We start from the raw sequence: 12497 nt of genomic DNA on the forward strand, positions 1-12497 counted from the left end.
TGCGCTGCAAAGAGCAATACTAGTTTTAACATGACAAATGACCATGGAATAAGCGGGATAATCAACTTCTGCTTCACGTCGGATGTTTCTTGGCCTCACGTAGTTCATTTAAATTCCCTTAAATGCATGGCAATATATATATACACACACACCCACACACACATGTACACATTAAGTGAAAAAAAAAATATTATTGACATTTTATTTGCAACTATTTGTTAAATCTGAATCAAATAGTGAACTATACAGTGCATTCCAGGTTTACAAGACAGTATTTTGGTTACAGGGTTAAAAAAGGCACAAAAAAGTAAAAATATAACATTGCATGGATGCTACATGGCAAAATGAACAGGTTATGTTGTTTAGACTAATGTTATACCGAAATGAACATTAGCTCATTAATTAATTTAAACAGGAGAGATATATATATATATATATATATATATATATATATATTATTATTATTATTTTTTTTTTTAAATGTAGGTTAGAGTTAAAATAATGCCATTATCTCTATTTGTAATCCAACAGCTAAGACTATGTGCATGGTCTTGATGACATCATCAGCTAAAAAGGAAAGCCATTTCAGAAGAAAATTACATTTTGATGAAATAATACAAAACATTTAATTGAAATTATGTGTAATGAAGAATCATGCACAATAAAATCAGGAGCATGTTTTAAGAATGGAAATAGGATCAATTTTGATTTTATGTAGACCTTGAAATCGATCTTTTCCAAACTCACTCGCAAGCAAAAAGTGAACAGTATCTAAACGATTTCTTTCCCCTTAGAGAGACTATGGATTCTTTGTATTTTTCACAAACCCTACATGATATGCATGGAAATCTTACATGGCAGTTATTTAAATGTCACTATAAATATGACTTATGCATATATGAATACTTAAAAAAAAAAAAGAGACGCATATTCAATGCACAATTCTCATGCCGTTAATGCCAAACACGTATTAGGCTACATTGGAATGTACTTATATGCTCTACATAGCATAACAAAAATCATAATCCATAAACATAATAAAGAGCATAACAATGATTGTCCTTTGTGGCAGTGTACGTGAAATTAATGCTAGGACTGGAAATGAATCCCCAGGTCATTCCTGTTATGTAGTACATTTAGTCTAATTTTGAATAAAAAACATAAAATTGACAATTGTTCCAGATTGAAGTCATTCATTTTCTTTTATGACAATATTACAATTAATGCACTAAAAAGCATAAGAAGTCAATTTATTTCGAAATATTCCAAGCGCTTTTCTTTCTTTATTCAAAATATTTAAACCAAACTTGATTGTAGTGTTTTGATTGTTAATCGTTTTATAGATATCTAATTTGTCTTCGATATTACTTTCCACCCTGTTAGTCTGCTGAAAAATCCCTTTAACTAACAAAAGCCAGTTCCTTAATGACACAATCGTCCAGGAAGTGACATTTTTGGTGGGAGAACATACATCATCATGTACATCTTCAAGCATGAGCAATTCATTAAAAGATGTTTTGTGCTATTAGTTTGTTTGTCTCATTTCAAAATATTCCACCCTGTTGTACGATATAAAAAAAAAAATGGGTATGATGGAATCAAAATACTAAAACATATATCAAAATTAACTTGAGCTAACTATCAATCTGTAATTAAACAAAGCACTTAGCCCTTTATTTCCACCCCATTATGTTCCATCCTGTTACGCATCTTGTTCTGTTTTACATACAAGTTATAATTTATAAATGTTTATGAGCCTGAGCTTCGCAGAGCATATTTCTGAAATACTTAATTACAATCCAATTCATTTTCTTAAGTTTTAAAAACGTGTGGCATAACAGGAATGACCCTGTGGCGTAACAGCAAACAAGGAATGAAAGGCATGTCCGAATGCATCTGTATAATGAAACTTCTGGTAATAGTGCAAATTTAGTCACGTCCATACTTGGAAACATTACGAAAGTGCTCCTAATAAGAAAGTCATGCTAAAAAGTGGAACTGACGGCAGCGGAAAGCTAAACTCCTGAGTAAAAATGAAATATCAGACCATTCCCAAGCTGCTTTGCTCTGTTGTACATCACGGAGCTGGATCTGTATCAGTGCTCTGAACGTTGTCTTGCAGGAAGGCAGTGGGCGTCCTGAGTGCTGCAGTGTCTCCTTCAGGACATGTGTCTGCAAGAAAGGTGTCCAGGGAGGAGTTCGCATGGGCATCCTGGTCTGGGCCAGCCAGGCTAGGAGAGGCCATGGGGGTGAGGAGGACGGAGGTGGGACAGTCGGAGGAGAAGTACCTGGCCAGTGCTCGCAGCTGTTCAGACTGTGGCGCGCCGTCTGCCGAGAGACTCTGACACAGGCCTGAGAGGTTCTGACGCACATCCTCTATGCTGAGCTTCAGCTGGTTGTGATCGTGCAGCAATTTCTCCTTTTCGCTCCTCTGATAAATGTGGAAACGGAAGAAGATTACGTTTCAGTTTGCGTTTACAGACTTCGCATTCCTTACGGAGAAAAACACTAATCATAAAACATGCTATTGATTTTCTTGGTGTCTGTTGATTTGCAGCATTGTGTAATGTGTGCAAAACTGCATAGTATATGTCTGATTGATTAGTTTTCTTATTCTCTGTCAAAGGAAATGCGTGTATACCTTATGCTCATACACATTGTGGTCATAGTTAAGGATGGGAATCACAGGAAACTTTTGCCGTACTTTAGAGGAAGAACAACCAACTTTTAATAATCTGTTTTAAAAAGGCATATATATGGTACTCATTTAAAATACTTAAAACTAATAAATTCTGCATAAAATTGATCGTGATTAATCGCATCCAAGATAATAGTTTGTGTTTACATTCTAGATGTGTTTTTGTTCACACACACACACACACACACACACACATATATATATATATATATATATATACATACATACATCCATACACACTGTAATTTATTGTAAATGTTACAAAAAAAAGAAATAATTTATAATTTCTGTATATCTGTACAAATTATGTATGCAGAATATATATATATATATATATTTTTTTTTTTTACAGCCTAGTCTAATTTCACATGTGATTTTAACGTGATTTTCACATGTGGTTTTTATGTAAGGGGGGATGTTTCATGTGCGTTTCATATGTGTTTTACATGCATTTCACATATTTCACATGTGATTCTGAACTTCATGTGGTTATTCTGTACAAATGAGAGTACAATGATCAAGCTGCACATGGTTTGATTGCACTACACTACACTGATTCAGTTGAATTGAATGGAGTAAATCAGACTTAAACTGTTCGAACCTGTTCAAATACAAAATACTGTTTTAGATTCAGTAGATATGACAAACAGATATACCAGTTTCTTAATTTCTCCCTCCAGTCTGTAGATGCAGTCCAACTTTCTCTTGCGGCAGCGCTGTGCAGCCATGCGGTTTTTACTCCGCCGTCTCACATCCTGAACAAACTCCAGCTGTTCCGGGGTCAGCTGCTCGCGTTTCAACATCTGCAGGAACGCTCTCCGGGTCATGCTGGAAATTTGCTCCACAGGGAATGGCAAATCCACCTGGGAAGAAAAAGACGAGACGTCAACCCTGCATTATGGAGGACTGCGACTGTGTTCATTCTCCAGTTCGGTTACATTTTTCAGTATGGACTGAAACGTTTAATTGAAGAACGTCAGGGAATCTCAAGTCGAGGTTGAAATAAAGGTCTGCAATTTGGAACCAAACTTAAACTTACAAGCAAGCTCACCTCTTGCACTTGTTCACTGCTGTCACACTGCGCACAGTCTCCGTCCGATTCGCACTCCGAGTTTTCCCTCGAGTTAATGGGGGACATGCAGGGACTGTCTTCAGTGTCCTCTTTGGACAGAGTGTCTCCTCCAGAGGTCTGTCTATCATTGGAGCTCAGGTCTCGCAGGAAGGGACAATCATCCGGCGCGGCGCCCAGATCCAGATGCTTTAACCAGTGGAAGTCCGAGCCATTTCCTGCAGATGACTGGTCGATAGAGTCCAAAGGTAGCGTCTCATTTAACGTGGCGCTCAAATCGGGCCAAAAACCCTTCGCGAGATGCTCAGCCACTTCCCTTTCCACCGTGCTTCGTTCTGTGGCGCAATCTTTGGGGGTCAATTCAGGGAAGGTTTGTTCGTTGGAATCAAACACCCGGTTGTCTTCGGTGCCAATGTTGCTGAGGTCTGGCGCGCCAGAAATGCTGTCCAAATCCCCGCTTGACTGCGCAGAATTCAGAGGACATAGGTGGCTGGCGTCGGAGGGCGACATTAGAGGCCCTTCACATTGGTCAAAGTGGCCCTCGGTGATACTGGCTATGTCCAGGTCTTTATCAGTAGGTGGTTCGCAATGCACATCCATTGCTAGATCCTTCTGGAAATCGTCCTCCATTGCTAAAATGTCCCCTGCTGGAGAAGAGTGCAGTTTCTCATTGTCTCCGGTGCTTGAAATAGACAGGAAAGGACACACTTCAGCGGCCGCCATGGAAGAGGAAGGCAACGGTGGGCCACAGTTCTGTAGGCAAAACTGATCTTGGCCGTCACCCATGTGGTATGCAGTGCTTCTTGCGTAAAGCGTGGATAAATCTAACTGCATTGCTTTGTCATTTGTGATGGGGGGACAATCTTTAGGACTTTCTTCAGAGGATGTCGCGCATGCAGCTTGCATGACAGTGCTTGCATCTTGAGGTACGCGATCTTCTCCGGTGTCGGGGTTTTGGTCATTTGGACTGCAGATGGTTCGGGATCTCTCAAGGCCCTTGCTTTTACCCTCCACTTTTTTGGAGGTCACACCACCAGCGGAAAACTTTGGGACGAGGAATTCAAAGCAGGCTTTATCGAGGTTTTGAAATCCGAGGAATTCGGCGCATCTGTGGATCTCCAGGATGTTTTCTTTCGTGAAGTGAAGTTTTGCAGTGTAGGCAAACTGCAGAAGAGGTTCAAATCCTTCCACCGTGACCTTGGGAGATTTAATGATGTAGTTACGATTACTGCATGAATAAATCATCTGCAAATCACATTACCGGGTTAGTGCTGTAACTTAATTTACTCAATTGAATCTCAATATATAAAGCCTAATCTGACAGCACTGCAATGTAAACCATTTTAAAGGAACAGTTCACATGATAATGAACACTTCCGTCATGCACTCAATAAAAAGTTAAGTGTTTAAAAGACAATTTGCATAAAATCAAAGTCAAAACAAATGCATCAAAAATAAATTAAGATGCTTAAAATGTGGAGTAACAATCGTGATTACTAATTCATAAATGCTATGATGTTATTTAACTTTGACTTGTCATAAAAAGTCATATTATCTAGCATTTTAAAAAATGTAGGACCTTGAAACAAAGTTATGAGAGTCTGTAGGGATCCTTGACAAACATAAATTAAAGTTGTGTAAATATTAAGCCAAAAATACAAAAAAAAAGGTCTATTTCAAACATATTATTAATTTGATCCATTTTTTTTTTCTAAAAAATGGTATCTAGATAGCTACATCATATATATATATATATATATATATATATATATATATATATATATATATATATATATATATAAAATTGTACATGCCATGTATTCAAATCAGTATATGCATTATCAGTTTTAATGTATTTTTGAATAAATATATCTACAAAAAAATGTCATTAGCCCTCACACTGACCTTGTTGAACCATATATTGTTTGTTTTAGGGGTTGCTCAATCTATGTTTCTTTTTTTTTCTTTTTTTTTTTTGTAATAAATGTATGTATGGATGTTAATTTGTTAATAATTACAACAAATCATAAAGGGATGGCGGCTTAACCATAGTTTTCTCAAAGCCTCCAGATTCAAGCCATCCACCATATCAAGCATTACCTCATCCGGTAACCTGACAGTGGGGTTTGGTCGGCTGTGGTTTGTAAGTCTGGTGTAAAAATAGTCGCTGCAGGAAGCCAGCACTGAAGAGTGCGCTCGAAAGCTCCTGCGCTCCACTTCAACCGTCACGTCACACAAGAGCTCCTTGTGTCTCAGCTCCTCCAGCGAGCGCAGAACATGACGGCTGTGAACAGCGGACTGAAAGGTGAAAACAGAGGTCCGGGGGCCATCCACAGACATGACGCAGCGGTTTAGCTACAAAATAACAGATACATAGTGTAACAAAGAGGAAATACAGAAATAGATGCATCAAGTTACACTTGGGTGGAGTGATGTCCGGCTTAATACATGATGATGATTGACACATACAGTATTCAGATACATTTACAATTACACCCAGAAAAAATATGAAGAAAGGAATATGTAAAAGGACCATAATAATACTTTTTTAGTGGTTAAACTTTTGAGTAATGACATGATGACTTTGTGCATGACTCTGCAAAACATTAAAAACACGTTTTCAGTTAATAGCTAGACAAAAGATCGTTATTATTACTGTATGTTTTCATTGGATATGTCCACATAAGTCAAAATGAGTGTTAAGCAACTGTGTAAACATTTTTTTTTTCAGCTGGCATCAAATAAACATTGCTTAAGAATAATACCTGGACATTTAATTTTCTCAATATGACATAATCTTCAAGACAATACAACAAAAGTAGGAACTAACGTTAGATAGTTGTTTACTGTGAAATTGACTCTTTTTTTAACACTCTCGTGTTTACACGTGGGCTTTGTCCGTTTGTAGAGGGATAGAAACCGACCTGACATATCACTGGAGATCAGAAGCCGTCAAAAGTCGCACTCCGTCCATCGCTTTTGCAGTTTAAAAGTGAAATCGGGTTCAAGATTGACAGCGAAACAGCTCCATAACGTCTGTATGCCTGTCATGTGACTGTCCAGTGCGGCAGTAAGTGCGCGTCACACAGCACGCACAGAACGTACTGCGTCATGCCTCTGCTACCCACGTCTTTGAGAGACACGCCCACTTCTAAAACAGATAGATAGATAGATAGAAAAATATTTAGAATGAATTCAAATTAAATATTTTTTAAAGAAGATTCGCTTATATTCACTTTCGATTTAAACTAACTTTAAATTCACCGTAATGAACTGAACTGAACATCTTGTAAATCATTTTATTAACGGTATTATTTTTATTAAACACATTTGAGCTTTCCTAAAGAGTGATATATGACTTTAGAAATTCTCACAAATGTATTTCTGTGTCGAAGGTGCTGCTGTGGAATCTTTGTGTTTACTGCCATTGGAAGGAAAATGCCATGCCACTTTTCTTAAAACCCTGTGAAGTCGCGTTGGACTCCAGTGCGGTTCCGTTTTGTTTGGTCTAGACTCTAGAGGGAGTTTAGTTGGTTTTGTTGACTGTGTAGTGGTCGAGTCGTATGTTTACTGTCCTCGGTCATGTCAGTGTACAGACCCCTGGTGTGCTTGCTCAGGCATGGGACAGTCACCACCTGCAGGACACAGAGCAGCTGGTGGAGAAAACCTGTCGTTGCCCTCCAGGAGTCCAGACTGTGGAGATATTTGATAAACTCTCAGACAGACTGTGCAGGGTGGCAGACATGGTAAACATAGTTGATATAAATAAATAATAGGGAATGACAAACGAGGGCTTCAGAAGATGGTTCTACTTGTTTGAAATTCAAAGCTGTGACAATTAAGGATACTGAAGGATATGTGGTGTGTGTGTGTGTGTGTTCACACAGGTGCATCTCAGAAAATTTGAATATTGTGATTTTATTTTCACAAAAAGTTAATCTTTTATATATTCTAGATTCAAGATATGAAGTAAACCATTTCAAATGTTTATTGTAATTTTATTTTTTTATGTTTATGATTAGAGCTTACAGCTCATGAAAGTCAAAAATCCAATATCTCAAAATATTAGAGTATTTCATAAGATATTAGAATATTAAAAAGGTATTTGTGTGACATGGAAGTGATCAGTTTGTGGCACTGCCAAAGCACTTTTGAGTTTTCAGATCGGATCGACTGTTTCTCATCTTTCTCTTGAAAATATTTCATAGATTTCATATGGGTTTCAGGTCATGCAAGTTGGCTGGCCAGTCAACCACAGTAATATCATGGTCACTGTGGGCAGGTGCTAATGTCCTGCTGGAAAATGAAATCTGGAGTCTTCCTGCAGACTCCAGACCTTGATTTCCAAATTAAATGCTAAATTAATTTTTTAATGAAAAGAGGACATTGGACCACTGAGCAACAGTCCAGTTGTTCTTCTCCTTATCCCAGGTGAAATGCTTCTGAAGTTGTTTCTGTTTCAGAAGTGGCTTGATAACCCCTTTCCTAAAGACATCTGAGCTTGGGGCCTCCAGCTTTAGTCCACACCTTGTGAAGCTCTCCCATGTGTTTGAATCAGTATTTTTTTTTACAGTATTCTCAAGCTTGCGGTCATCCCTGTTGCTCGTGCCTTTTCCTACACAATTTCTTCCTTCCAGTCAACTTTGCATTTAAAATGCTTTGATACAGCACTCTGTGAACAGCCAGCCCTTTCAGTAATGAGCTTCTGTGACTTACCCTCTTTGTGGAGGGTGTCAATGATTGTCTTTTGGACCATTGCAACGTCAGCAGCCTTCTTCATTATTTTGGTTTCAAAGAACAAGAGAGAATTTATACTGTAGGGATGGTCATTTAATGAAAATGTAAATATTATAATAATTTTACTTCCATGAGCTGTAAGCTCTAATCATCCAAATAAAAAATAAAATAAAACTTTAGAAATGATTTACTTTACATGTCTCTAATATATATTACATATATATATAACTTTTCACAATATATTTTTTTATTATTATCTATTTATTTATTTTGTTTCTTAAGCTCACCAAGGCTGAATTTATTTCATCAAAAATACCATAAAAACTATTTTGAGCTACAATTTAAAGTTTTCTTTTTTTAAAAAATTTTTTCTTGCTTAATAAAGCAATACTACATTTAAAAATGATAACAATTAAATGGTATGTTTGATTTGGCAGTGTATTTCAGCATTGACAAAAAAAAATCTAAAAAATTTCTCTAAAATGTGCACTAAATCATATAAGAATGATTTCTTAATGATCATGTGACACTAATTAAATTGTAAAACATATTAAAATAGTAAATGGTTGTTTTGAAATTAATATAATTGTTTTACTGTATTTTAATCAATAAATCCAGCCTTGGTAAAGCATAAAAGATGTCTTTCAAAAACATTAATAAAATCTTAATGATTTTCAACTTTTAACTGGTTCTGTGAGTAAAAATGTATGACCCATCGTACAGAGAGGCTGAAGAAAGGACTTGGCACTATGGTGGAGAGGTGGGCCTTGATTTTTATGCTTTTCAATCAGTCCTACAGGCTCAGTGCCCATTTTTAAATGTGTAAGAGCTGAAAGGACCTGCTGGATAACAAACAGTTTTCAAGCTCTTCTTGAATACATTCACCAGCACTTCATTAAAGAAGGGTAATACGATCAAATCGGAGGCCTGAATGCTGATGCACCTGATGATCTGGTAAATCACTTTGCTTGATAAGTAGAAACTGTTTTAAAGTTGCATAAAGATTGATTTAAATTACATTGATGTACATTTTTAGGTTGTTTTATTGTGGAGAAACCAGTTTTTTAAAGTCACTGAAGTTGCGTACAAAGTTTTCCTGTACCAGAATGCAAATGTGATGCACATACTTCAGGAACTGTTGTCCTGTCGTGATAAACTGGCCTGCTTGGTTGGTTGTGAGTCATACGCACAAGGAACCATGGCCAAAAGCCCAGGTAGACTTTATGTTTCCGAGTCTCTCTTTTTTTTTTTTTTTTTTTTAAGTTTACTCATTTTCGTTTTCTACCTTTAAACTTTAAATGTGTGTGTGTTTTTTTTTTTTTTTTTCTTGACCACTAGCTACAACAAACTGCAATAACAAAGATTAGGCCTATTTACTATAGTATAAATAATGTATTCGATTCAATTGAATTATTGTATGATCTATTACACAGAGGCAGTTTTTTACAGCCGATCACAGACAAGCTCTCAGACAAGTTGAGATTTCCCTATTCATTATTTTGTCAATTAATTTAACCCGCCGGTACATAATAACGTGTATATGTGCAAAAGTGTAAATGTTTTTAAGAAGATTAATTAATCTCCTGCAATATTGTCGGAATCTTATTCTAGCAGATGCCACTAGGTGTCACTGTCGACTACATTATATATGCCATTGTGACAATAATAGAGAAACTCGATTGATATTTATGATTATGATCACATAAGAATGATTTCTGGAGGATCATGTGACGCTTCATACTGGAGTAATGATGCTGAGTAATGATCAGCTTTGCCAACACAGAAATCAATTCTATTTTAAAGTATATTACAATAGAAAATATTTGTTTTAGATTTAAAATTATTTTTTCACATTACAATTTCTTTCTGTTTTTGATCTAATAAATGCTGCTTTGATGAGCAGAAGAGACTCCCTTATTAAAAACCTTACTGATCCCAAACAGCAGTGGGTATGTATAATGTTTTTGAAACTTTGAAGCGTTTTGATTCAAGATTTCTATGCTTCTTTTCACATTCTCAACATTTTTCTTTTGTAGTCTGTGCTCTCGGTGGGTAAAGTTTGTTCACTGATGTTCAGCCTTTATTAACATGGCATGCTGGATTGCTGTGTTTTGTATTGGCAGATTCAACACAGAGCCAAGTCTGTACAGTCCGTACTTCTCACTGGGAGCGTGTTTGGAAGGTCTGAATGGTCTTTTAACACAGCTGTATCACTGCTGGCTGAGGTCTGGAGCGAAGATCACACTTCTGTGCTCGATTATCAAACCCAGTGGGCTTAAATGAGAGCTCATCTTCAGGTCAAGCCAACTTCATTTCTAATGTCACTTGACATGTTGAATAGTTCCTTCAGGCTGTGGTGCATGAAACATAGGGACTGCTGGGATATATCTACTGTGACTTCTTCTACAGACCAGACAAACCTCACCAAGTAAAGAAGCACTCCAATAAGCCATCTACGTGTCATTAGTTTTTCCAACTCAAGTATATGTTATACAACATTATACAATAATTCACTCAAACAGTTTATTCAAAAGCATTGATTCATTAAAGAAAGAAACCAGTTACTATCTATTGGAGTAAGCCTTTGAATCATTAATTCAATGCATTTGTTCAGAAACATTGATTCATTAAGGAGAAATTACTGTCTTTATGAGGGAGTCATTGAATAATTCTCTCAAGCGGTTCAACAATTTAACTTCTATAGCAGCTTTCACACTGCGATTCCGGATAATACACGAGTAATGTTCGGCACGCTATAGGCACGTTAACTTTCACTTAAGCTGGTGAACGATCTCAGTTTTAGCCATTAGTTCTGGCTTTAGTTCACAGAGAGCTCGTTCTGGGACTGAACACAGTAATGTTACTAGGTCCCCAACCTGGGATCGATCCCAGAATCAATCCCGGGATATGTTTGCGTTCACACAGAAGGCAATCCGGCAATGTTCCCGACCAACGTGCAGTGTGAAAAGGGCTTATGTGTGTAAATCACTGAGTAACTTATTCAATAATAATTAATTCAAAAACACTGATTCGTTATGGACAGAAACAAGTTTCTATCTTTATAAGGGAGTCATTGAATCATTAACCCAATTCAATTTGTTCATAAACACTGATTCTTTAAGGAAAGAAGCAATTTACTTTCTATGTGTGAGTCATCAATTCATTATCTCAATCAGTTTGTAAAAAAAAAAAACGTTGATTTACTGAGGAAAGAAACAAATTGCTGTCTTTACAAGGGAGTCATTGAATCATTCACTCAAGTGGTTTATGTATGTATATGAGGGAGTCACTGAATCATTCACTTAACAAATTCATTCCAAAACACTGATTCATTACAGAAAGAAACAAATTACAAGTTGCATGTGTCAATTACAAAGACAGCGGAGACCAGGGCAACTCGAGCCCCAGATACAGATCCCCTGTAAAGACCTTGTCCCAGAGGACCACCGGGAAAAGACCAGAGGAAACAGATGATTCTTCTGCACAATCTGACTTTGCTGCAGCCTGGAACTGAACTAATGGTTTCGTCTGGTCAGAGGAGAACTGGCTACCCAACTGACCTTGGTTTCTCCCAAGTTTTTTTTTCTCCATTCTGTCACCGGTGGAGTTTCGGTTCCTTGCCGCTGTCGCCTCTGGCTTGCTTAGTTGGGGTCACTTCATCTACAGCGATATCATTGACTTGATTGCAAATAAATGCACAGACACTATTTAAACTGAACAGAGATGACATCACTGAATTCAATGATGAACTGCCTTTAACTATCATTTTGCATTATTGACACACTGTTTTACAAATGAATGTTGTTCAGTTGCTTTGACGCAATGTATTTTGTTTAAAGCACTATATAAATAAAGGTGTCTTGACTTGACAAGTATTAACATATATGTTTATGAGGTTTTTTTTTTTCGAAGACATTGATTCATTAAGGAATAAAACTGACCTATTCGGGAATTACATTTCTTTTAACTGCAATCTATCAGTTTTGATCAAGC

General features: G+C 36.9%; 1 protein-coding gene across 1 annotated transcript; it reads right to left on the reverse strand.

Moving 5' to 3' along the window:
* Positions 1–179: 179 nt before the first annotated feature.
* LOC113115278 (transcription regulator protein BACH1-like) lies at positions 180–6854 on the reverse strand. Its single transcript, XM_026282740.1, has 5 exons — positions 6692–6854; positions 5868–6122; positions 3750–4964; positions 3355–3561; positions 180–2431 (listed from the first exon to the last, which is right to left on the reverse strand). Exons 2-5 carry the CDS (start codon positions 6105–6107, stop codon positions 2078–2080), a joined length of 2016 nt encoding a protein of 671 aa, XP_026138525.1. The 5' UTR covers positions 6108–6122; positions 6692–6854; the 3' UTR covers positions 180–2077.
* Positions 6855–12497: the final 5643 nt, after the last annotated feature.

The sequence above is a fragment of the Carassius auratus genome, chromosome 15 (assembly GCF_003368295.1).
Source record: "Carassius auratus strain Wakin chromosome 15, ASM336829v1, whole genome shotgun sequence".
In the NCBI taxonomy this organism is placed as follows: domain Eukaryota; kingdom Metazoa; phylum Chordata; class Actinopteri; order Cypriniformes; family Cyprinidae; genus Carassius; species Carassius auratus.